This window comes from Suillus clintonianus (assembly GCF_016758775.1).
Source record: "Suillus clintonianus strain FC179 chromosome Unknown DEU56scaffold_105, whole genome shotgun sequence".
In the NCBI taxonomy this organism is placed as follows: Eukaryota; Fungi; Basidiomycota; class Agaricomycetes; order Boletales; family Suillaceae; genus Suillus; species Suillus clintonianus.
In genome coordinates this window covers 48013-73204 of record NW_024539329.1, presented here as the reverse complement: position 1 = coordinate 73204, position 25192 = coordinate 48013, and the positions used below count along the sequence as shown (strand labels likewise).

The 25192-nt window shown below is 46.7% G+C and overlaps 9 protein-coding genes across 9 annotated transcripts; 4 read left to right on the top strand and 5 right to left on the bottom strand.

Moving 5' to 3' along the window:
• Positions 1-1266: 1266 nt before the first annotated feature.
• On the bottom strand, positions 1267-3522 carry DEU56DRAFT_829013 (uncharacterized protein). The gene is made up of 6 exons (XM_041354455.1): positions 3249-3522; positions 2892-3193; positions 2776-2839; positions 2649-2730; positions 1997-2598; positions 1267-1944 (listed from the first exon to the last, which is right to left on the bottom strand). The coding sequence occupies exons 1-6, from the start codon at positions 3345-3347 to the stop codon at positions 1402-1404; spliced, it is 1692 nt and encodes a 563-aa protein (XP_041203729.1). The 5' UTR covers positions 3348-3522; the 3' UTR covers positions 1267-1401.
• Positions 3523-3566: 44 nt separating this feature from the next.
• Positions 3567-6255, top strand: DEU56DRAFT_829010 (FAD/NAD(P)-binding domain-containing protein). Its single transcript, XM_041354454.1, has 11 exons — positions 3567-4418; positions 4480-4504; positions 4557-4812; positions 4868-4964; positions 5020-5058; positions 5110-5178; positions 5225-5345; positions 5396-5502; positions 5558-5696; positions 5744-5955; positions 6010-6255. Exons 1-11 carry the CDS (start codon positions 3713-3715, stop codon positions 6054-6056), a joined length of 1818 nt encoding a protein of 605 aa, XP_041203728.1. The 5' UTR covers positions 3567-3712; the 3' UTR covers positions 6057-6255.
• Positions 6256-7028: 773 nt separating this feature from the next.
• Positions 7029-10052, top strand: DEU56DRAFT_873408 (uncharacterized protein; the record flags this gene model as incomplete). The annotated part of the gene is made up of 7 exons (XM_041355857.1): positions 7029-7204; positions 8068-8295; positions 8354-8538; positions 8782-9001; positions 9052-9389; positions 9436-9574; positions 9659-10052. 7 exons carry the CDS (start codon positions 7029-7031, stop codon positions 10050-10052), a joined length of 1680 nt encoding a protein of 559 aa, XP_041203727.1.
• A 2735-nt stretch (positions 10053-12787) lies between these two features.
• On the top strand, positions 12788-13693 carry DEU56DRAFT_695593 (uncharacterized protein; the record flags this gene model as incomplete). The annotated part of the gene is made up of 5 exons (XM_041347213.1): positions 12788-12902; positions 12958-13193; positions 13277-13313; positions 13466-13546; positions 13599-13693. Coding segments are annotated over 5 exons (564 nt in total), but the record flags the coding sequence as incomplete, so codon positions are not given.
• A 450-nt stretch (positions 13694-14143) lies between these two features.
• DEU56DRAFT_759953 (uncharacterized protein) lies at positions 14144-14788 on the top strand (the record flags this gene model as incomplete). The annotated part of the gene is made up of 2 exons (XM_041350381.1): positions 14144-14225; positions 14544-14788. The coding sequence occupies 2 exons, from the start codon at positions 14144-14146 to the stop codon at positions 14786-14788; spliced, it is 327 nt and encodes a 108-aa protein (XP_041203725.1).
• Positions 14789-15047: 259 nt separating this feature from the next.
• Positions 15048-16225, bottom strand: DEU56DRAFT_923927 (hydroxymethylglutaryl-coenzyme A reductase-domain-containing protein; the record flags this gene model as incomplete). The annotated part of the gene is made up of 3 exons (XM_041358547.1): positions 15048-15471; positions 15543-16012; positions 16190-16225. 3 exons carry the CDS (start codon positions 16223-16225, stop codon positions 15048-15050), a joined length of 930 nt encoding a protein of 309 aa, XP_041203724.1.
• Positions 16226-17810: 1585 nt separating this feature from the next.
• DEU56DRAFT_745112 (uncharacterized protein) lies at positions 17811-18074 on the bottom strand (the record flags this gene model as incomplete). Its single annotated transcript, XM_041349132.1, has 1 exon — positions 17811-18074. A coding segment is annotated over one exon (264 nt), but the record flags the coding sequence as incomplete, so codon positions are not given.
• Positions 18075-18220: 146 nt separating this feature from the next.
• On the bottom strand, positions 18221-18598 carry DEU56DRAFT_745168 (uncharacterized protein; the record flags this gene model as incomplete). Its single annotated transcript, XM_041349136.1, has 1 exon — positions 18221-18598. One exon carries the CDS (start codon positions 18596-18598, stop codon positions 18221-18223), a length of 378 nt encoding a protein of 125 aa, XP_041203722.1.
• Positions 18599-22785: 4187 nt separating this feature from the next.
• DEU56DRAFT_759950 (uncharacterized protein) lies at positions 22786-24913 on the bottom strand (the record flags this gene model as incomplete). Its single annotated transcript, XM_041350380.1, has 13 exons — positions 22786-22915; positions 22985-23015; positions 23079-23110; positions 23224-23281; positions 23544-23630; positions 23774-23792; positions 23880-23901; positions 24003-24170; positions 24228-24331; positions 24355-24426; positions 24484-24580; positions 24637-24695; positions 24803-24913. 13 exons carry the CDS (start codon positions 24911-24913, stop codon positions 22786-22788), a joined length of 990 nt encoding a protein of 329 aa, XP_041203721.1.
• Between the last annotated feature and the right edge of the window lie 279 nt (positions 24914-25192).

Genomic DNA, 25192 nt, shown 5'->3' with positions numbered 1-25192 from the left:
CCTCGTCTTGTCAATGACCTCTCAATGGATCGACAAGATCTCAACAGTCAACAATTCGGAACACTCAAGGGCCAAAAGCAGGCTACCGCTGGGGCGCAGAATTTTTTTCAGACCTCAGCCCAAAGCTATACCCTGCTGTAGAGCAGATATTGCCGGTGGCAGTTGCGAACCGACTCGGACTATGTACTTTTATTTCCATCCTACCTCACCCTTCTTGAATCATTCTGATGATCACACATGCACACCTTCGGAGGAATACATAATCCGCACGACCCCATGATGAGGCCGCTGGTCCTCGCGTGATTTGATCGACCATGTTGCCGCTGATGTAGTTTCCATTATCCGGAAGATGTGCAACACAGGTGAGTTGTCATGATTCCTTGACTTCTAAACTCAAATTCTAAGCTGAGACTAACGCACTCCATCAGCGCCCTAATCGCTTCCGAGGCATAAAAATAATTTGCCAAGGAGTGCGAAGGCTGTTTTTCTGTTATCCCTCACCAAGCTGATGTATAAAAGGGTGCATCTCCTGTTCCCATCTCACAAAAACAACGCACCTTAACCAGCGAACATTAGCAAAGAGTATCATCAAGATGATCGCGCTAAACATCAGTAGACTCAGCTTCTACGTCCTACTCCTATCTGTTGCCTTCGCACAGATCCTAACAGTCAGCGCCAGCGTCGAGGCCCGGGATTGCGCCGCATCTGATGACGACCTCGATGTTACAAATTGTGAGTACTTTTTGGCGGTTATGTGGAGCATGACTGAGGAACTTATAGCGGGTGGCTGTTTTTGAGACTGAGATGCAGCTGGACGATCGAAAGTTGATGCAGAGACCAACGAATCAGCACATAAGACGCATTTCACGTATCTCATGAGTATACGAAGCATATTGTTTTGTGGGTCACACTTAGGAGTCCAAACGACATGTTCGCGTACACAGGACTGTTCGTTCATACTTGATTGTCACTGCATACCTCTCCTGTTACTCTCACTTTTTCACCGCATACCTCTCCTATTACTCTCACTTCTTAACAGTTTCAGTTATTACTTCCTGTTACTCTCACTTTTCCACCGCATACCTCTCCTGTTACTCTCACCTCCTAACAGTTTCAGTTGTTACTTTGCTTTTTGATTCTCCATGACAATATTGATAGCCAGATTTATCTAAACCACAGCGCCGCACGACATCGAGTTCTTCAACGCTTGCGGCTTGCCGTATAAGCATACATTCCGCGCCCAAAAACGAGTTCCACTGTATCAAGCTTGCTCTATGGATTTATTTGTTGCAGGACAGCGAGTTTCCATTAATTACACAGAGTTAATATACGCATCTACAAGTCGAGTTCGAAACGGGTATAAATAAGAGATAGTTGTGCCGAAATAATAGTGGCTGACATCTATGTAAAGAAACCCCACAGCGCAAGCCCGCTCAGCGCTACGAGAACAGTAAGCACCCTCATCTCATCCCCCGCCGTACTGTGCTCCAAAATAAGACCTAACCCGCCACGCTTGGAAGTGCCTGGGCGGAGGTTCAGCAAGAAATGGTGGATTCTCATTTTCCTCTCCCTTGGCAGGGAGGGGGAGGTGAAAGGAGAGAAGGCCAGGAGTGGCACTGCAAGTGGGATGGGAATGCTTGGAAGCGTGAATGGCAGGCGTAGCGCAGGTTTGCGCTCGGTGCAGCTCAAGGAATGAGGGAGCCCATGCTCGTCAGTACGAATGACATAGTTCCCGCTCTCCTCATACAAGCCGAAATCGACGGGGGTAAGAGATAGGGGAAGCGAAGCAGAAATGAACGTCAGTGCAAATGAGTGTAAGCGTGGGATCTCGTGTGCGATATGAGATGCGCAAACACGCAATGAGTCCCCTGTGGCTACCGGGACTAGCGTTAACCGGAGGTGACGGAGCCGAGGGAGGCAGCTGACGGATTTGGCCAGTGTGTCCTGAGAGATATTAAAGACCTTAGTACACATGTGGCAAACAAGGAAAACGTACCACTCTGAAAGATGATCTTCTCGCGCACGTTATCTCCAACGTGGTCAGTCCAGGGCAAGCACCTACAAGGTTCCTAATCAAGCTTCCACTTTCGTATGAAGAATGGAAAACAAAGGCAATGCGAAGTTCAGTGAGGCAGCGCAGGCTCTGCAATACCCCTGCAATTAACAGGGGTGCCAGATCACGGATGATCAGCGGCTCCTCGATCGTTATGTGTGTGATTTTTGGATGCGAAGGGGCCAGGGCTTGAAGGTGCTCCAATGAACCAACAAAATGGGTGAGGTGTGGTAATGCGGATGGATCGAGTGAAGGGAGGACATGAGGGCTCAATGCAGTGCGGGATGTGCGAAAAAATCGCAGACCCTGATGAGCCTCCAAAAACGCTATGAAGGGGCGCTTGGAGGACATCGGTCCTGGTCCTGAAGACCAATCCAACATGATGTCCCCTAGAGATAGAGAGTGTAGGAGAGGCCAGCGTGCGTTGCAGAGCGGATGCACTGTTCCGTCCAGAATCAACGGTCCTCCTAAGACATGCAGCTCCTCGAGGTTCGGGGAACGTCGGATCAGCATATCCCAAAGGCGACCATCAAAAGGAAGAGCATCTGCAACGCGTCAAAGCACTAGGAAATCCCATGTCAACAACAAGACAGACCTTGAAAGTCATCTGCATGATGAGTATAATATCCATATTTCAGGGTCAACGAGAAGCCACGGAGGTTCTTGAATTCCAGCAACTAGAGAAAATGAATGAATGGTATAATGTTTTGTGATGCACATACATGACTCCGTTGATTGGGTATCACAGATCCATAACATGTGCCAAGCGTGCGCAGCCGTGGGCACCTATGACATAATTGAGTCTTGATGAGAAAGATGAATGACCGATCAGACATACGACATTCGTAGAGCGAACCACATATCATCACATTGCGGGATCTCATCCGCGTCCCAGATGAAAGTATGGAGTGCGTCAAGTTTTGGCGCAAGTTCCCTTAAAAGCGCCGAGATCACTGTTCCATTGAAGTCGTTCATATAGCCAGAGGAGGTAGAAGAAAACCGAATGTGGAGTTTCTGGATATGACGCGCAATGTTCGGACGAGAACGGAGCATTGACAGAGTTCGCTGGCACTGTTCTGCGGTCCCGAGGTGCACATGGCAATACAATACAGGGCATGTGCTAGTGAACAGATGCTTGCTCTTCGTACGACTGGTTCAAGAAAGATCGATTCAGAATTGAGTTCGAGATACTCACTGAGAGTGCCAGGTTGAGAATGTCCGTTCTAGAGGACAGGCACGATGTCACCTCCAGTAAAAGATCGCCTGGTAGAGCAGCAAGGTTTAGAGAGTTCATTTGCAACGAGTATTGGGGTAGGTGTGTTTCGGGTATCCGAGAACACAGGAATCGTATCGGTTCGCTGGCTAGAAATGTAACTTGGTTATAATATGAGAGCAACGAGCAAAGAGCGTCAGACTGAGGCGCGGCAGCAGTTGTCTGGATTTGAACACGATTGCAATCTTTAAGTAGGCGAGCTTTTTTTATCCAAAAAGGCGTGCTGCTTGGTCACTTGAGAAATAACCTATCATGACTCCGACATCATTGAGCATCTGACCCGCGAAGTACTTACTCACGAGTCTCTGCCGAATCATCGATGGAACTCCGTTCTGGTAAGGGGATTTATAGCGCTGATTATCTCAAGATCATCTCTTCTATCTATCATGGCGAACCAACTGGCACTCCCTACTCTCGATAACCTCAGAAGTGCAGTATCTTCCGATATCGATGTTCAAGCGGTAGCGAGCCGATGGTTCTCAGCTTTCACGGAAGCGATGCAGTCAAAGAATATACCAGCAGTCGTAGATCTCCTTGTCGATGATGTCTTCTGGCGTGACATGCTCGCCTTGACATGGGACTTCCACACCTTCCAAAGCACTCCTTCCGTTAAGAAATTCCTCACAGATCAACTCCCACTATTTACCTTGTCTTCTTTCGAACTCAGGAAAGATCTCGTAGAACTTCAGAGACCATACCCCGATATCGCGTGGATTCAGGCATTTTTTGACTTTGAAACTACAGTCGGCATTGCATCTGGGGTGTTCCGGCTTGTACCACTTGCAGATGGATCGTGGAAGGCCCATACCATCTTCACGAACTTGGAAAATCTCAAAGGTTTCCCTGAAGAGAACGGTCCCAGACGAGACCACCAGCCGAACCACGGAAAGTGGGCTGCGAAGCGTGCACGTGAGATTGAATGTGTCGACGAGGAGCCCGGCGTCATAGTGATAGGAGGCGGGCAGAGTGGGCTCGACGTTGCAGCGCGGCTTAAGATGCTTGGCCTGAAGGCTCTAGTGGTGGAGAAGAACGAGAGAATTGGTGATAATTGGAGGAAGCGTTATGCAGCGCTGTGTCTCCACGATCCCGTCTGTGAGCCTATCGCTCTTTTCAGAATATTGTGTTTGCTTCTTACTCAATGATCCCCCTATAGGGTACGACCACATGCCATACCTTCCGTGGGTCTTACACCTCAGTTCGTCCATGACTGTCTGACCAAAAACCACGCAGGTTCCCTGCCTCATGGCCTGTATATACCCCTGCATTGAAACTCGCAGATTGGCTGGAATCATATGCACATAGCATGGAGCTCGATGTTTGGACCAGTGCCACTGTGATGTCCGTCATTCCGGGTACGAAGGGAAAGAAATGGAGTGTCGCAGTCCAACGTGCTGACGGAAGGGAGCGGACCTTTGAGGTCAATCATGTCGTGTTTGCCTTGGGCTTTGGGAGTGGTATGGGCCGAATTCCAGATATCCCAGGGCAGGTACGTTCGAACCATGAGTGTATGATCCTCGAGCTGATGTCAACCACCTACATAGAACGAGTTCAAGGGGCAGATAGTACATTCCAGCAAACACAATCTTGCTACTGATCACGCAGGGAAAAAAGTTGTTGTTGTCGGTGCTTGCACGTCTGGTAGGGATCGCGTCATAAATGCCGTATGGTCTCTGCTAACTCAGAGGATGCATAGCACATGATATATGTGCGGACTACGTTGAAAATGGCGTCGGTAAAGGATTTTTCGAACCATATTGATGATATTCAAACAAAATTGTCACAGACGTGACCATGGTTCAACGCAGCCCGAGTTACATCATGTCCACAAAGGAGGGCATGCCGAGGTTAATGTGTGAGTTATCTCTTGTTCACAACTTTGCCATTACAAACACTTTCAGCGATCTTTTGGGAGGGTGGCCCTCCAACTGATATTGCAGATCGCGTGAACGCGTCTTACCCCAATTCGTTGCTCAAGTTAGTGCACAAACGCGTCACAAAGGATATCGCTGAAGCGGATAAGTGCGTGACTACATATCTTTTCCCAATTGCTTGATTGAGGAGAGATTTAGGGAGCTTCTTGACGGACTGCGAAAACGGGGCTTCAAAACAACGTTGGGCGACGACGATTCTGGCTTTCTGCTTATGGCATGGAATAAGGGGGGAGGATATTATCTCGGTTGGTCCATTTGCAGACTAGAGCGAGTCCTTGCTGACCATAATGCTAATATCAGATGTCGGAGCTTCACAGATGATCATCGACGGAAAGATCAAACTGAAGAGCGACGGGCCAATCTTGCGCTTTACCCAGACAGGTTTGCTTTTCGAAGACGGTTCCACTCTCGATGCGGACGTGGTCGTCTTCGCTACTGGGTACGCTTTTCTTACTGATTAATAGACATCGCGGTTTATATTATCAGTTACGCTGATGCACGTCATGCCTATCGTGCGCTGCTTCCGGAGTCTCTGCATGACAAGTTGTATCCTATCTGGGGCCTTGACAAAGAAGGAGAGCTGAACAGTGTCTGGCGCGAAGTCGGCGGGCGCGACAAGGAGGGGGAACTCAATGGTATATGGTGCATGATGGGGAACTTGGCGCTTTGCAGGTTCCACTCTAAGCATGTCGCATTGCGTAAGTTGTTTTCTCTGCTCCTGAAGTCGGTTTGATGAGCTTGATGAAATTCAGAAATCAAATCATACGAAGAGGGGATTTTCGGGACAAGGTATCAGTGAAGACGCGAAACGTCCACGTATGTTGTATTAGTATGACAGGATTTTGTTCTCAATATCTGCCTATGACGGAGGCAGGCCGTGATTCCGGCAGTGGCACTTTGTGAGCAGGAATTGTAGGGAGGGAGTTGTTATGCATGTGATGTGTTAGGGAGTTTTCTTGGGCGTTGGACCTGGTGGTGAGAATTTCGCCTTCGGATGCCAGTGGAGGGATTTCGAGTGCACTTAGTACTGGGTCCTGCCCCTTGTTCTGGCGAATGTGAAGAGACACTAACGTGCACCCACCTGTGTGTCACCATATATGTTACTTATTAGTAATACTGATGTTATCGGATGTTTGCTACTAACTAGGGGCGATAACCTGTGCTGCGGTGCTTCAGCACGTTCCACAGCACTCAGCAGTCACCTTGGTGAGGGGAATAAATAATAAAATGTATATTTAATAAGCTTAGGTATATTTAGCGTACTATCTATTTATGGGTCCTCGGAACTTGCCGCTGTTACCCCACAGCATGTCACGTACCTTGTCCGCTGTTTCCCACGTTCGCTACACCATCGAGCTCATCGTTCCGCACGATGAGCTCGATATCTACCTCAATTCTCATGGTTTCAAGGCACGCCTTTTGCTATATATGTTACTATTATTATTCTGGCCTTCATAAAAGTATTGATGGCCTATCATTGGTAAGTTTTATTGCTTAGTAATACCTTATTTCACTCTTACTCCTACTACGCTGCAGGTCCGGACCGCATAACAAGGCGCTATGGGGCGCAAGAAAATGTCGACGTCCTCGCGTGTGAGGATGTCGGTTCTCAAATCTTCCAACTCTCTCTCCACAACAACAGCCACGCTCACTCAAATTCGACGTGAGCGCTTGGACGCTGAACGTCGTCGTGCAGAATTAGCCAATCGTATGTATTCCATTCTTCCTACCTCTTTTATTACTAACCCAGATCCAAGAGAACACCCAACGGATGCGCACCCTCATTGCAGAGGCCCAACTAGAAGTTGGACCTGACCACGAGGATCCTATGGACCACTTCGATGATTCAATGTACGACGACAGTGGAGATCAGCATAACGAGGATGATGGAGAAGCTCTTGATGTACCGCTTACCTCTCAATTCCTCGCGACGGCTGCTCAGCAAAGGTAGGTACAACAGCTGTTTAACTTCATGTCTGCTAACATGTTTTTAGAGGTATAGTCCACCACCGGCGCTATGACAGAAGAACACGAGCTCAGCGCAACCTTCACGCTCACACTGCGTGGTCTGCACAACTCCCCACCCTCATTGATGCCTACCTGCTTTGGAAGCATGGACCACGCGAGTCTGATGCAGAAAATCGCACTGACCATATGTTTGATGTTCGTTGCATTGGTATAACTGGTATGTCTTCTAAGCCTTTGCGTCATGAGATCTTACACTCGGTTGTTACATAGATTTCGAACCCAGTCTTTCTGTTTACCAAAGACTCGATGAGCCAGCAAATGCCGCACTGTTGCGTTTGGGCCTCCTTGGGTGCTCTCCTGTCCAGCCCACAATTGCCATATGCCTCGAATGCCTAGAGCTTTACCATCAAATTCGGCGCCGACAGTCATCGTTCAGTATTCAAGCTATTACAAGAGTCCTTTGTGCCCTCCACAACGTAAGTAATTAAATGGCCTCGTTTGATCTTGTGTTAACTCACCCTGCAGGTGACATATTCTTCTTCATTACGAAGTCAATTTACTATAGCGTTTGATATCTATCTTCAGATATTGCACACTGTTCGACAACAGGTTAATACTGCGCTTAAGAGGGATCTGAAGGACTGGCACTTCCAAGGTGCCTGCCCATGTTGCGCATTTGAGGTATGTAACACCTTCACGCATTTTTTCTTGTTTAACATCTCAAGTGTTTAGCAACCGCACGAACTCCAGCTTATCCCGCGACGTTTACATAGCATGGACGGGAACTTTTCAGCGAAATGTATCGACGGCTCAGGATCGACGGACCCTCGTGTCTTCCACAGTGATTACTTCATTCCTGAGGCTGCCGTTGAGCACTTCAAGGATGACGTGAGAAATCGCCCTGGTCAACGCTCTCCTCATCAAAATACCAGCTGCACCAATAATTGGACCGCAGCCAGATCTGTTGAAGAGGCCAAGATATCCGTCTTCGAGCAAACAGGAATTTTCATCATGGCATGCCGCCATGGCCTGGTGGAGTGCATTGTAGAAATGAAACAAAGTGGCGAACTGTACGTCATGCCATTAACTAATGTTGTGGGTAGTTTAACGATCTTAAAATCACGTCAGCGCGAAGTACGGACTCGCTGCAGTTGATCGGTTGCTGGATAGCTGTGGGAGCCTTCAGGGTCTCGGTCATGACATTGGTTGCGCATCACGCAAGACTATTGCCGCCAGTTCCATTGGGGCAAAGGCAGAGGAGTTGAATCTCATTGTCGCTGTCAATGCCTTCCACGGGTACGCCCACAACCGCCGTTGCCAGCTACTAAACCACCCCTTGTATCTTGATGGCTTTGGCATCGAAGACCTCGAAACCTGCGAACGCATCTTTTCAAGCTCAAATAGTGTTGCCAGCCTCATTCGACATGCGTCTTATTTCCATTGGACTCAATTCATCGACCTCCACTTTAATCAATGGGATCAAGATAAGTACATGGAATTGAGTCAGTCTCGTTTTTAGCGTAGTGGTGTGTAGCTAATTGAAACGACAAATCAAGGTCGCTTCTTGCACAACAATTACGTGCAGGCGCTTCGGATCATCAACGAATACACGCCGTTGCTTCATGCATTCAAGACCCGCACATCTTTCTCAGATGAAGATTTTGTCAGATGGAAGGCTGAAGAATCTGAGTTTCTCACTAACTTGGCACTTGAGCCGCCATTTGATGCATTTGCTGTTGCATATGTTGAGGAATTGGAGAAACTTCGATCCATGGAGTTTGTCCGTTCCTTATTTTAAAATTGATCTAACTAAAACTTGATTACAGGGCAAAGTATGGGAGTGTCACGAGCGTCCCTTTTCTCACATACACTCCGGCAAACTTTACGCAATCGTCAGGCCTCGATGCTACTACTCGCGACAGTTCTAGGGCTGTCGAAGCTGAACGCGCATCAGCCTTACAACGACTCCAATTGCAAATGAACGTTGTTGACGACTTTGAGTGCCATTACGGAATCAACAAGCGCTGGGTATCTTCTGACCCTCAGTATATTCAGGCACGTGAGTACTGTAGCCAGCGTCGCTTCACTCGGGCCGTCGAGCAATTAGAAGGACTTGTCATTCAACGTTTGTTTGAATTATCGAGGGCTAATCTGTCTGGCACCGGTGCGGTTTTTTTTAATCATTCATGCTTTTATTTAATCTAGACTAGGATACAAAATGCGAAAGCATATTTCAAAAGCAATCGCTCGAAGATCTGGAGCTATTCGGACCGCCCTCGAGAAGTATAACACACTGGCACCAATCCAAGTTCCGCCCCGACCAACTCTCGACTATACGGAAGTTGTCGGGTACGTGTCACTCGGCGAATTCGCACTCTTGAAATATTCACGTCGCGACATCCTTGCTAAGCCATGGGCTGTTCCTGAAAATAGGGAGATGGCGGCTAAGTTCTTTAAAGTTTTGCATTCACATGAAGAGCTTATGCGCTTGAACATCGAAATCAGTCGTCTCAGCGCTTGGGTTGACTTCGAAGAGAAGGAGATACTATCAGCCATAGACGCCCTGAATGCTGTGGACTCAGACTTGCTCGCTGCAGAGTTGCAGATGCACTATGTGCAACAGCACAGATTGAACGATGTGCACCGCGCCCGTCTACATCGCACCAGCCAGCTATCTGGTTATACTGGACCACCCCTATTTGCGCTCCTGGAAAGAGAAGAGACAGATGATGAAGGAGATGACGAGGATGAGGACGAGGGCAGCGATGAACTCCTTGATGAAGCCTCTAGGCTTGAAGACACCATTTCGCGTATTGTACTGCAGTAGAACAGCATTTGATGATGTATTTACGAGCAATAATGATGCATATTGATGTGCGCTACTACGATTTTGATGTTTGAATCTCAATTGAATTATTTTCGAATCTGAGATACTACAATAGATCTAATCAATCACGGTCTGAACTCTGAGACTATCACAGTGATATACTACGAGAAATCAGAGAACAGTGTGTTTGCATCCCATGTTCATTCAATTAACCAGTCACACGTTCATCACCGCCAATTGTCATCGACTCGTTTCAGAATCATGGCCCATTCGAGTTTACCATGCATAACATGCATTGTGTTCGCTTAGTACTTATGTACTTATGCATGCGTTCGCTTACTCATGTTCAAGACTCAATTAACGTGAGTCGTTCCCCTCTTAACTCTCATCCTTTCATCGTCGTCTCAAAACTTACCTGTCATACTAACAATAGTACACTCATGCGACCTGAATCCGACCGCGAGACATCTCGCATAGACTACCTGGATTTGCATGCTGAATATGTGAGTAGATTTAACATGGAACATCGAATTGCGCTGAAACCTTCATTGCCAGAAACACCTCATCGAAATCAAGATGTGCGCTGAATTCGAATTTGAAATGCAAAACGGTTTACTTTGCGTCATTCCTGCCATCAAGAGCTCATTGCATACAAGTGATCCATTTGTGGCCAGCGACGAGAGCTACATGCTTCACAGCATGTATTCCATCTTCTCGTCATTTGCTGATCTCGTTTGCCATCGCCGGTACAAGTCCCAATGGAACACAGTCGAACTCCCCAAGTCAATGAGACAAAGTAAGTCATTATTCACTTCTATTCAAATTTGACTAATAATCAGTGTGGCTAGGGCTAGCGAAGCTGGATGACAACCAACAGAAGCCCTCAACTCGATCTCTTGACGAATCATCATATGTCTTTCCCGACCCTCTTGTCTCTATGCCCGATGTACAGCAGCTCTCCACCCACATGCCAACCATCTCAGACGTCGAAGATTGGACACGCGATTCTATGGGATCTGAGTCTTACACATGTTCATCTGCACGCCCTTCCGATGTCATGCCACTTAGTTCCACTCGTTCCTCCCTCCACTCACTTTCAGATGATGGCCATGAACTCAAGTTATTGGGTGAACCCGTGTATAGGACCTCTACCACTCGGCAGCCTCAAATTACTTCTACAGAAAACGTGCCTCAAACACTGATGCACCATCAGGCACGCAACTTGGTGGCAGACAGTCCGCCTCACCTTTGTGGCCCCACTCAATGTAAGCAACGCAGTATGACATCAGTGCTACGTGCATCTCGGTCGCTGCCTCAAACCACGTCTTCGGAATCAGTGCAGCATGGCTCACAGGTGAGCCGAACTATTTTTTTTCATTCAACTGTGATCAGGACTCATGTTATTGTGCATCTCTGTCACTTTCCACAACACAGCCTCTGAGTCCTCCTCCATCCCGTGAATTCATTATCTCGCCACGTTCACCTCCCGTGAAGTTCCGCGGACCTCCGTTGACAACACAGCCTCCGAGTTCTCCATCACGTGAATTCGCCATCTTGCCACGTTCACCTCCCTTGAAGTACCGCGGATCTCCGTTGCTACCTCAAAACACGTCTTCAGAATCAGTGCAGCATGGCTCACAGGTAAGCCGATTTATTTTTCTCATGCTTTGTTATTAAACTGTGATTAGGGCTCACGTTATGGCACATCTCCATCACTTTCCACAACACAGCCTCCGAGTCCTCCTCCATCCCGTGAATTTGTCATCTCGCCACGCTCACCTCTCTTGAAGTACCACACGTCTCCGTCGCTGTCTCAAGTCCCTCAACCTGAGGTGTCTGGATCAGTGAAGCATGGCTATGACTCAAAGGTGAGCTTCTTTTTCTTTTTCTTTTTCTTTTTCATTCTTCGTTACATTAATTGTGGCAGGGCTCATGTCATCCACCACGTGCCAACGATGGGGATCCGCATTTTGTGCCGATCCAGTCAGCAGTGGGCGGGACCGAGGAAGGCGTGTCCATCACAAATCATTTCTACTTGATGGCACCCAATAACCTGACCATTCCACATGATGCTGGTTCAGCTCGAATTTCTGCTGAAATCAAGACTGTCCTTGGCTCGGACAATGTAACCTCCTTCGTCGCGGACGAGATCTGGAAGTGTATTCGACAGAACGAAGGATACAAGCCATTGTCTTGGCATGCTAACCTTGTTAAGTTAGACATCCCCTCCGAATGCATTGGTCCGCTACTTGAAGTGATGGCACGTGCATCCAATGAACGCCGGCTCGGTTAGTGTTACGTTCTTTTGTACCAAGCCATGCTGATTCTTTATTAGTTGACTAGCATGCATTTTTTCCGTGTTAAATTTGTGTTGTATCTGGGCCCTGATCGAAGGCCATCAATTTACTTTTTGTTTCCCTGACTTCGGCTCAAATTTTATAAGTTAGTGCTATGTTGCAAGACCAGGGCAAGTACATAGTTTGCCGTTTTCCTCATTTTTCTCTTGACATCTTGCACTATGCCACGAGTTTCTACAGGTCGTGCTCGCCGTCCACGTGCAAAGCTCACATCTACTCAGAAAGCAGAGAGATGCAGCCGGCAAGAGGCTTTAGCCAGTGCCATTAATACCGCACAGTCAGCTTATGCAGAAGAAGCCGCACATATTGCAGAGACGCATGGCCGGTGAATTTTTCCGCTTCATTGCTATTTAATCCAACTAACATTAAGTATGTAGTTCTCTCAAATGGACGTGTGGACAGCTCTTCCTGAAGAGCCGCATGCTCCACCAGCAGTGTGGCGTTAATTCCTGGAATGCATTTGTTAGGGCAAAGTTGAATGAAGTGAATCAAGGTATATGACATTTGTTTGTTTCTTCCAGTGTTCTGTTCCTAATATTTTGACCAAGATCGAGAGCAAGGTGACCGCATCAAACTCACAAGATTTATTGCCGAGAACAAAGACGAGCTCACTCGTGCACATGCTCGATTGTCTTCTGCTGAGAAATGGGTCTACAATGCCCAAGTCATTGAAGCACGCAAGCAGAAGAATCGAGTGGCACGCGCTAATCCCAAGGCCATTCTACACGACATCAATGCAACTTTTACTTCTATGGACCGCGAGGCATGTATTCTATTATTATTGGTGCAAATCTAACTGTTCCTTTATCATCTTACAGTGGATGGCTCTCTGCGCTCGTACTGGCGCAGAGGGATTTTATGTTGCAGTTCGCAGCAGCATTGAGGATCTTTCAGAGCCGAAGTTGTTCTTCACTGAGAAGGCTGAGAAGTTCGTTAAAGAGGTGCTTGATGTGGAGCCCTGTCACCTTGGTTTGAAGCTCGAGTCTTACATCGTCAGCGGCCTTCGTAAGTTTCGTCATGTTCTGGTTGTTTCATGCTAAACTAAACGTCTCACAGACGAGCACACTGCACCTCACCGCCAACGTCCATTAAATAAGCTTGTAAGTGAGTGCCGTACTTTTATTCAGGAAGGCCTTGGTACATCGTTTTCATTTCGAGCATCTTACTATTTATTAATGTTGGACCTTAGATTCAATCACCCTCGAGACGAACATCAGACACAAAGTGAAAATGAATTATACCAACTACGAACGCAATATCGTCGAGCGCTGTGGCATAGCCCTGATTAATTGGCCTCTGTCTGGCCCCGTCTGCAATCCGAGCAAGGCTGGTGGAAGAGTCGAGCTCAACAAGTTAACAGACGCTCTCAAATCACACACCTGTCACTGGGTAACACTCACAGACGAGGAGCGTGCGACACGGATGAAAGAAAACCGTCTCCGCCAAGCTCGAGGGGAGGGCATATATGTGGCAAGGAAGCAAAAGGGGGCCGCCGCCTCAAAGTATAAAAGCCGCGATGCTGTTGTTTCAACTTCAGAGGAAGAATCAGAGGGCAGCGACACCAGTGACACTGACATTAGCGCTGTTGATGAGTAGAGTACTTAAACCATTGTGTTCCCGCGTCGTCATAACAATCAATATATGTCATTGATCTCTGCAATAAGGATGTATAGTACTTCATGACGGCCAGAATAATAATAGTAACATATATAGCAAAAGGCGCACCTTGAAACCATGAGAATTGAGGTAGATATCGAGCTCATCGTGCGGAACGATGAGCTCGATGGTGTAGCGAACGTGGGAAACAGCGGACAAGGTACGTGACATGCTGTGGGGTAACAGCGGCAAGTTCCGAGGACCCATAAATAGATAGTACGCCAAATATACCTAAGCTTATTAAATATACATTTTATTATTTATTCCCCCCCACCAAGGTGACTGCTGAGTGCTGTGGAACGTGCTGAAGCACCGCAGCACAGGTTATCGCCCCTAGTTAGTAGCAAACATCCGATAACATCAGTATTACTAATAAGTAACATATATGGTGACACACAGGTGCGTGCACCCTTCTGCATGCGAACAGCAGCGCATTCCGGATAATACTCTCTCACGCTATCATGCCCATATTTGACAGGCCCCTATTCCCCCTGCTCCCTTGCAACGGCCATCATGTCTAAAGCCTTCGATGATAGCGCACATGCACCTCCATCGTATGACACAATTTCTAGTACGTCCGTATCAGCAGACTCCGTCTGGTGCAAACGATCGTTATTTTCATTCCTACAATCCAAGCGAAAATGTCGTGCCATAGCTCTCTCTCGCATCCGTGAAATTGTCTCCTCTCCATCAGGAAAACCCTCCTGGGCTAAATTTGCATAAATTTGCAGAATTCGCAAAATTCGCAAAATACATCAGGAAAACCACTGGTCCCTTTTTCCCACTTATGTTACTTTTTATTAATAAATCCAACTGAAAACACTGCTTTTCCCACTTAATTGACTTTTGCAAAAGTGTATTAAGACACACTTAAGCTCACAAGTCCAGACCACCAAAAAAAGCGAGAAAAGTTGTATTTACACAATAAGTAATAAAAGGTATTAGTACTCTAGTAGTACTAAGTCACCCGTGCTCCTCGCCATTAATCCAAGTCGCGGTTCGAACGTTGGCCATTGCATGTCGATGTTTCCGTGGAAGAGGTAGGTCCATCAAGGCCAGCGCTAAAAGCGCTGACCTCACCTTGAACGATGTGTTCAACCGATTCCTTTTCACAAGTAGACCCAGGATGCACCTTCTCCTGCGTGACCAGCTCTGGGACCTTGGCGCGGATAGCTTCCAGGTAACAAAGCGCTGTCTGCAGAACGCTGCCTGATGTACGAGAGTGACAAAGAACCTCGTGGACAAACCCTTTCATTGGCGCAGTGTTGGTAGTTGGGTGTGCACCCTTGAGGCCAAGCATCTCGAGAACGGAGCCCTGGGGACCAAGAACAGTACCTCCACCAACAGTGCCAACCTCAATCGAGGGCATAGATATGGTCATAAGCAGATCTTCGCCATCGTTAGTTCTACCAATAGTCATCAGTATCACACAATCAGGTGATGTTAATAGCGACTTACGGCTCCATGAGGGTCATACAATTTGAACTCTCCACGTTCCTGACTTGTAGCCAAGAAAACGGCAGTAAGGATGTTTGTGGCATGGGCATCGAAACCACTGATCGAACCAGCCATAGCACTTCCAACCAAGTTCTTCTTCATGTTGAGATTGCAGAGTGCCTCAACCGTAGTCTTCAGCATGCTCTTGACAACCCTCCCAGGAATGACAGCCTCAGCCACCACACTCTTCCCGTGTCCCTCAATCCAGTTGATGGCAGCAGGTTTCTTGTCCGTGCAGTAGTTCCCTGATAGCGCAAGCGTGATCATCTCCGGGTAATGCTTCTGAATAACCTCAAGCGCCTTTTCTGTGCCCTTGGAAATCATGTTCATACCCATGGCATCACCAGTGCGTGTTGCGAACCGAACAAAGAGGGTACGACCAGCCATGGCAGTCTTGAGGCGTTGAAGCTTGGCGAAACACGACGTCGAATTGAATGCCTCGCGGATGATCTATACCGTGGATCAAAAAGTGAAGTGTCAAGAACGCGTAGTGGGCGGGCAGGAACTCGTCGCATGCGGTGTTGTTGTTGACACATTGTGTTGATCGGTGCTTGAGGCGAATGTGACACGTCCATCACACATGTGACGTGTTGACGTGTCTGGTTAAATTTTACCTTAGCAAATTACAAGCAGACCAAGCAGACTGCTCAGGTCCTCCACCATGGTATTGTTCGTTTGGCTGTGACTTCGTTCCTTCAATTATCGGCATCATTGTCTAGTACTGTGTGTGAGTGGACTTTCCTGACGATTTCGATATTGACTTGTATTGACAGGGCGGGCATCAAGAAGATGCAGAAGAATTCCTAGGATTCTACCTCGACACGCTTGAAGAAGAGCTTCTAATGCTCTCCTCATCACTCACCAACCCCAACCAGGCTCCAACTCAGCAGAACAACAACGCCCCAGCAAACAATGTGCAAGAAGAGGGCTGGCTCGAGGTGGGCAAGCGTAACCGCACCGTCCTGTGCAAGTCACCTCTGTAACACGCCCAGGGGCAACCCTCGATGCAACCCAACAAGTCCACATCGACTCCCTCCCTCTGATCCTCATCCTCACGCTCGTGCTGCTGCCAATGGCAACAATGAACTGTCTGCAGGGGCACTCGTGTTCTGTTGCTTTTGTCAACAAAGTAACAACCATGTACTGTCACATGGACACTTTGCATTGGGTAAGCATTTCTGATGCTTATAGCAAGTGACGTGCAGGACTAACTTTGTTCATTTGTAGAATGAATACATCCAATGAGCCATCTTCCTCGCCCCTTCAACCCATATTGTCTCCTCCTCACACATCACAGGTTCCTCAGCCCACGCATGACCTACACCTCTGGCGTCATCTTAGACGCTAACAAAGACACCTCCCTCGAGAACTCCAAGGTTACAAACTCCATCTCGTTTGCTCAAAATCTCGCTGAATCTAGCGCTGCTGCAGGATGCGAGTCGTTACTATACCATTATACAATCGCTGCTATCCTAGTACAGTAGATTTCCATCCTCATCATCCGCCCCGCCATTTTCTGCCCACATGCCCACCCCTTCCCCCCTAGTATGTTTGGCTAGCCCCTGACTTTTTATTTCCAGGAGTCTCCTTAATTTATGCTTATTTTGCTTTCTTGTATGCCGGGGCCCTTTTCAATGACAGGCTTGTGCTGCTTTTTCTGCTTTTTTAAGTGAAATAAGTGTGAAAAAAGCGAAAATTCAGAGATGGAGTGGGCTTAATTAAGTGGCTCGCACTTTTCACTCAAATGACTTAATTGTCCTTTTCATGTAATTAAGTGATTAATAAAGTGAGATAAGCAACCAGTTGTTTTCCTGATGCTATCGCAACATTTCGTTAATTCTATCTAATCGCTCGTGTTTAGAAACAAATTAGATTACAACATTAATGTAGGATATGAATATTTGAAAAAACGAGACGAGCTTGAGCGGATTATCTAGAAATTGACGAATCGAAGCATTATTATAAAAATGGAGTTTATGGTGGTTACTTGGAAGCAGAAGGTAAGTTCAAGTTTGGAGGCTTTTTGAGAGATGGGTTCGGAGATTGGAGGTGGTTCCTTGGAAGTAGAAGGTAAGTTTGGAGGCTTTTTGAGAGACGGGTTTGGAGATCGTGCTGGAAAAATGGGGAATGACTGGGGAAAGGAATTAGTACTTTGAAGTAGAAGGTAAGTTTGGAGGCTTTTTGAGAGACGGGTTTGGAGATTGGGCTGGAAAAACGGGGAATGACTAGGGAAAGAAATTAGCAATAATCATTTGAATATTGAAAAGGTATGTTTATCAATGTACGAATTCAACCAGAACGTGCTACAGTCTTCGAGAACTGTCTCGCTCATCCACTCTTGTGGAGCTATCTCCCCAAACCTAGGTATAAGGTGGACACTGCGCACGATATTTCCCGCCGGCACGATACTAGCCACCATTTCACCACCGTGCATCAATCTTGAGAGTTTATATAGTCCGTTGTGTCTGTCAGGAGCGGATGAGAAGGGACTAAACCATTCGATGTATGCAAGGTGAGCAGGAACATAGACCGTCGGCAGGAAGAGCAACAGTATTGATTGTGGTGGTAAGGAAAAGATGGCTCGAACTTGGCTGACACGGAAACCTAGAGGAGTCGGTAAACAGTGAGTAACGTGTTACATTGACCAACAGCGCTTATTCACGTACCTTTGAGATCATTTGTATACGAGTCTTCACCAAGGCTGACTAGAGCAGTATCAGACCGATGAGCAACTAGACGAGAGCCCAACCTCTGTTGGGGTTTTGAATGGACACTATCCAAGGTGACATGTGCCTCGCCATGACCATGAGCATCAATCGAGCACCATTTGATCTTATGGAATACGGGCAATTTGGAGAACGGGAAATGGACATTGTGTGCCAAGTTTTCGAGTGCTTGGCCTCGCAGAGGCACAGGATTGTTGCCTTGACTGTGGTGTGCAATGTAATGCGCGAGGGCATCACGAAAATGAGTAGCACCATAGTCTTCAATTAGTTTTTGAATGCTAACGGCCCTCATGCTTGGGTGCTTCGTCATCACTAGTTCACGACTGAATGTCATATCGGGTGGGCGTGAATGGTAGGGCTCTCCATGGATCGCTTCTGGTAGCTTGTTACCTCGAGACCTTGAAACCTTGCCACCTCAATACCTTGACAGTCGTACCGCTAGATATCTGTTCTGTCAGGACCGCCTTCCGTCCGGACATTCTCCTTCTTACGCCGGACTCTCTTTCGCACATCCACCGCACAGATCATAAGCCCGTCGGATTGATTCCTTTGCATTTATTGCGAAGACTTCCTTCAGTAGCAATCCCTGTTACGATAACATACTTCGGACCGGCCCCCCTATCTTTTCTCCTATCATGTACTACCATATGACGCCTTATCACCTTCTTGTACAGCATCCTTGATAGCCGTCTTATCTCGTATCTCTTATCTTGTACCCTGTACCCTTACCATTGCCTCGGTAGTCTTGCCCTGAACTGACCTTTACCTATAAGTAGTCGATCATCTTGTCTAGTATTCTCTAACTTGAATCAACTCAGTCATCTGATAGACCTTCCTTGAGCAAGACAGCTCTCGTATACGATTTCACTAAAGACTCTTCGTCTTAGTGTCTTTACTTGATCGATACCATCAGTCTTGTCTTCGCTTGCCGACTTTCGTCACCAAGCTTTGACCCAAACGATAACGATAAATGAACCTCTGCATTATCTTCATCTCACGTTGAGACTTAGTACAGAGCTCTTACCTGAGTCTACGCTTTCAGCGTAACAATCCCCTTGGGATGAGCAATTATACTCACACTCATACAGATCGGTAGTCTACTCCAACAGGCTACACAGAATCACTTACGCTCACCGGGCAAAAGCTAACAAGGTACAGACTACCCGAAGGTAGAGGCGGAGGGATTTAGCCTTCAGGGATATAATCCCGAGGCTCGGAGGGTCGGACTAGGATGACAATCCTAAGAGCTGAGAGAACACGAGGAATGAACAGAGTCTAAGATGATATTCAAACTAAGGAAATACTACGGGTTACAAAGGGTTTATATACTATAGTGTATCCGACGGGTATCCGGCCGAAGTGCAGTCCTTGGAACATAAGGCTATGTAGGAAATGTACTAGCAGACAAAAACACACTGCGGATGATCAAGAATGGAGCCAGATATTAAATGGAACAAAGGGAACAAGTTAAATGAAAAGGAAATGAATTAGAGTTTAAAAGTCCGGTTAAGTCCGGTCTTTTGCCTGATTTGGAGGCAACCGGACCAGGACCGGTCTTTTTATTCCCACAATATCAGCGAACCTGGACTGGACCCGTAAAGACCGATGTTTGTGGTCTTTTGCGGTCCTGCAACCGGTTTTAGACCGGTTGCCACCACAACCGGTCCTGTGGCAGTGTAGTACCCCTTCCCACAATTCCAACGGTCTAATTTTTGTAGTAAACGGTTAAGATCTGAGCAAGATATGAGCATTATAAAAAAGGGTTCCTAAACTCCACCTTGCATGTGAGTCAAATATGAAATGTCATTACTATGCTTAAGTTTCTTGACGAAATATGTGCTGCTAGTCAAGGCGATACTATAGCTAGTATTATCTTGTCAATAGGGTAAGATATAAGCAAGATATAAGCTTGACAAACAACCGTTATCAGGCTTGTCTTTGAAAAATAAAAGTTGTTATAAAGGTTAGGTGTCTTGACAAAATATGTGCTGCTAGTCAAGGCGATACTATAGCTACTCGTATCTTGTCAAACACTCAAGGTTTGGGTAAGTCATGAGCCAATCAGTGATTTTGACTGACTTTGACTCGCCGTTCTAACATGTCTGATCTTTGTGCTAGTCTTGGAGCATGATAAATCATCAAGAGTTATCTAAATTTGATGTTCCATACCATTTTTGAGGTCTACGAACACACTGGTAAAGGTTTTTAAGCTTGGAAATCAATCCCTGGTTCAGTGCCAACAAGCCTAAAAACACGCCCCACAGATTTATACGAGCCATTTTTAAAATGCTTGTAACTTTCCCAAATCTCAACTGGTTTTGAAGGTCAGACCACTGATAGAATTGCCTAGATGAGTACTACCCATATATAGGCAACCAGTCCCACAATGGACCGGTTCAAACTGGTCTTGGACCGGTCTTTCATTTTTCGCAAAAGTTAGGCAACTGCAACCGGACTTTTCTGGACCTGAGGCAACTGGCAACTGAGGTCCGGTCTTTTTCGGTCCGGTTTTGGTCTGGTTGCGGTCTTTTTTCGGTCTTGCAACTGGACTTTTAAACTCTAAAATGAATAGACTAACAGAAGGATCAGAATGGAACCAGATATTAACTGTCAGAAGGATCCAGGCACATAGGGGCAGAAAGAAGTGTATACAAATGGGGACTCAGGGGAAATGAATTCTAGACTGGGCCCGAGGGACCGGGTGGACCGGACCGGATGAGAAGGTTCAGGTACGGGATATGACACCACCCTAGTATCAATGTCAATGTCACACAAATACCATTGGGTGGGTCTGATGACTACACAGAAAATCTACGCCAGCTCGTGACCCACAATGTTGTGAGGTTTATGGTCGAAAGAACCAGGAAGATATGGACCCACTGTAGCAGTTAGGTTTGGCCAGGGGAAAGGGCCAGGGGTCTGCCAGGGGTGCCAGGGGTCTTGCCTGGGCCTCGAGGCACTCAGTAGATATACTTTGTGCATGTCTGTAGCTATTTCTCACCCATTCCAGTTGCTTTGTCCTTTGCATTTGGTTCGAGTCCGATGCCTCTGTCTCTCTGGCACCGTTCCACCACTGCCTCAACAGCAAGTCCGTGAATGGTCCAGGTATCGTCATCTCGAAACACGGCCCATTCCCAAGTTCCACGCCATAGTGCAAGAAGGAGGTCGCTAAGGTTGCCTGCAAGGTGCATTGTATCAGTTGTCATACAAAATGGAACTCTGAGGCAACAAGATGGACTGAGGCTGAGAATGAGTGGGTGTTTGGTAAGAGTGGTCTCTGTTTTCCGTATGTCTAATTGCCGCGGAAAAACTTAATACTGGATACAAAATGTGGGAGTTTCAATTATATACATTCGGTCTTGCTCTGCTCTACAATGTCCTCCCCAAGAAATATTGGATTCACCATTGCCAGCTCATTTGTGCCTTCCAGCTGATGTGCCAGTACCAAATCAGCTCCAAAGATTTGCAAAATGCCCACACACTTTTCTGTACATGGGAATGTGACTTCAAGCTCTACTACTACCAACAAAAGGAAGACCAGATTCACTTTGTGCGACCCTGTGTTCATCAGACGAGCCATATCATATCAGAGACATTGCGGAAAGGCCGCCCATCTGCTATGCCCAGTGGACAATGGAAAGAACCATTGGTAATCTGGGACAAGAAATCTGTCAGCCATCTATCTAATCCCTACACAAATTTATCACAAGAAGGTGTACGTCATTGTAAGGTCAATACTCTGCTCTCTGTCATTCCGGAACTCGACAAATCTACTAATGGCCTACCTGATGGCGCGGTGGACCTCGGTGGTGGTTATGCATTATTACGCAAACATGATAAGACTTCAAAGCATCCAGTTTGGGTGTACGCGCATGCAATCACCACTTTCCTTGGAGATTGGCCTCTCCCTCACATCAAGCAATGGGCACGATTACATTTACCCAATGGACAGATTGTGTGTTCTGCTTAGAGGGAAGCCTTGAAACCAATCGAGCAGACTCGGATATCTCGCAAAGTTAAGGTGTGCATCTAAATTAGTTTATCAATATCAATATCCTTTAATCCCAACTGTACTTAGCTCAAATTCAATGGCCAGGTGTGGTTTGCAGAAGTCCTGTACTTCACACATTTAGCCATAGTAGAGGACCACAATGAAAATGCTTGGCATGTTATTGATATCACAATGGTTCAATTGTATTCACCTCCTGACACCACGCTCCTCAAACTATCCCCGCAAATGGTTGCCTCATGCATGCTTCTTGATGAGACTGTAGCTGTCACTATCAACAATATCTTGAGCATAGTCGCTATGATCCCTCACAAACCAACGATGCTGTCAGGTATTACAGAGGACCGGTGTAGAGAGTTATATCTCTACAGGCTCGTATCCCCCCATTTATACATCGACCTCATCCCTATCCTCAGGTATGCACAGTCCTATAGAGACATGCATGACACACGCGACCTTCCGCGCTCTTCTGCAGAGCACGCGACACATCAGCAACATTCTGCACCCTTCCGCAGCCCGGCACATTGATAGGAATACCCTCCCATGTCCTGTCCTGTCTGTCCAGTACCGTTGGTGCGTACTCTCACTGTCATCTCCGTCTCTGACCACATCCAGGGTCTTGTTACATATTGTTACATACACATCCGCTCCCTATACACTTCCACGCAGCCTATCCGCTTCCCTTACATTTCATTACCCTGAGAGCGCGCATAGCGACCTACATATCTAGAAGGCTCAGAGGATTTCAGACTTACTTTACTTTTCCCTTACTTGGACTCACTATCTGTTTTCTGCTTAGTTGCGCATAGAGCGCTAATAACATCACTGCATTTGTCTATCATCTTCCTAGTCTTGTGAAGGCTTGTCTTCCAGTTCAAGGAGAGTTCCTACTGTCTTCCGCCATTGTCCCTCTACTCCATGCATACCGTGTGTATTCCGACTCTTCCGCATAACTCGCGCTGTGTGAACAACAATCCTGCTGAGCTGCAGGGAAATGTTGGGTCTTGCTGGCCTAGGCTAGTTCAACCCTAAAGGGTCTCTGCTCTAGGCTCAGTGCTCAAGGAGAGAGAAACAGACAAGGAAACAAGACAAAAGGACCGGGGACTTTCAGACTGATACTGGTACTAGGTCAAAACTTCATTTGATTATGTCAGCAGTAAGAGTACCAACATAAAGTAAGTAAATCATCAATTGTGAGGCCAGAGAAAGAATGTTTGGTACAGCGCGTTCCACGCGTTCATCGTACCAGCCCCGCGCGCCTTCGTGCTCATCCGACTTGAGCCTTTCTCTTGATCCCTCTCATCATTTAGAGAGATTGCCTCAGTAGCATCCCCTAAGGGACGAATCTACTAAGCTCGCCTCTTGAGGTAGATATCCTTGTGACTCTCCGGAGTTCACATCTCTATTTCCTCACCCACACCGGGTTTTTGCGTTAGAGAAGCCTGGGTTAGACATATTGAACCTCGGAATACATACTGAGGAGGAAGATGATGATCTGGAGGCTGACACAGAAGCAGAATAGTACAAAGATAACATTTGATGTACAACAGCAGGTATAATACAATTGTTCATGCAAAATTACCTTGGGGTAAACACTCGTGGATCTAAAGATGTGCATCAAAAAAAAAAAAGTACAGATTCTCAAGACATGCCTAAAAAAACAGCCTAAAACAGTCACAACTCTTCTTCTTCAAACTTCCTTCACTTCACTCTCACAGCCTCAAGCTCCACAACCCTGTGTGGAATCTTGGATGCTTCAAACAGTCTCACAATGTGACGCCAAGGGCACTTTTGTGCACGTAGGATGTCCCATGTTGCGGGGTCAGGATTTCTGGTGTGCTGACCCAAGTGCATGCAGGGGGAGACTGGGCATCTGTGGTAGTATGACCTCAAACTTGTGAGCAAATAAATATGGACTCATATGATGCACCTGGTCAGGACTCCATCTAGTGATTCCGCATCCTCGTCCTCATCCTTGACTTTCACGTCAGATATGTCCTCCACATCAGCTACCATGGTATCCTCCTCCTTGAACTTGATGGCATCATTTCTTTGACCTCTTGCTTCAACTCGGTCTCCGTGGGCTTGGAGTCTGGTTCTTGTGGTTGGTGGACACATAAAACAATTGTCTGTTGAATGTCAAAGCTACATATGTATAAGACACATCCAAAGGCAACTTGACTTACCTTGGTTCCAGGAGTGTCAACATTGAGTTTGAAGCAATAGTGGCTCCATGTTGGAAGGACATTATCAATTTTGAGGAAGATCATGTCCCCACAGATGCTGATGGTATCAGTTTTGTTAATAATAATAGAGTTCATAATGAAAGACCAAGGTACACACCAAGTTCATGGGATTGGAACCATGTCAGTACACCTCGGTAAATACCAGCGGAGTTCTAATTTCATATCACTGACATTTTACATGCATAAGTCCTTTCTCTCTAACTAATTATTGGCCTCAACAGTATGTTCGAAAGCAGTCCCTATTCTAGTGGGAGCGCACATCATTTACTTCCAAGTAGTCAGAATCTGCTGCAAAATCCATGTTGGGGAGGAGAGTATTCTTTGGGACCTTCCCCCCTATCTGGCGCATCACCATTACCAGAGCATCCATTTACGGATTCTGCCCCACAACAACGACTCCCACAGTTGAATATAAATATGCCATACACACAGGTAAGCTGATTCTTATAGTGTCTTATCTAATGAAAACTGTTTAAGGCACATATATGCTTGAAAATCAGTAAATATTGGCATTTCAGGAACATTGCAAGGCCCTCGAGCAGCAAATACTCAAGGTCACTACAGAATGTAATACCATCAAGTGAGTCTAGCATGTTTATTATAGTTACATCGCTCACACTGCATGAAAGGTCAATGTTCCAATAACTCG

Coding starts and splice junctions, on each gene's coding strand:
- DEU56DRAFT_829013 (XM_041354455.1), bottom strand. CDS start 3,347: ATGAACTCTCTAAACCTTGCTGCTCTACCAGGCGATCTTTTACTGGAG. Junction 2,840..2,891: donor TGGTTCGCTCTACGAATGTC/GTATGTCTGATC, acceptor ATTATGTCATAG/GTGCCCACGGCTGCGCACGC. Junction 1,945..1,996: donor GAAGATCATCTTTCAGAGTG/GTACGTTTTCCT, acceptor AATATCTCTCAG/GACACACTGGCCAAATCCGT.
- DEU56DRAFT_829010 (XM_041354454.1), top strand. CDS start 3,713: ATGGCGAACCAACTGGCACTCCCTACTCTCGATAACCTCAGAAGTGCA. Junction 4,419..4,479: donor GTGTCTCCACGATCCCGTCT/GTGAGCCTATCG, acceptor ATCCCCCTATAG/GGTACGACCACATGCCATAC. Junction 4,813..4,867: donor TTCCAGATATCCCAGGGCAG/GTACGTTCGAAC, acceptor CCACCTACATAG/AACGAGTTCAAGGGGCAGAT.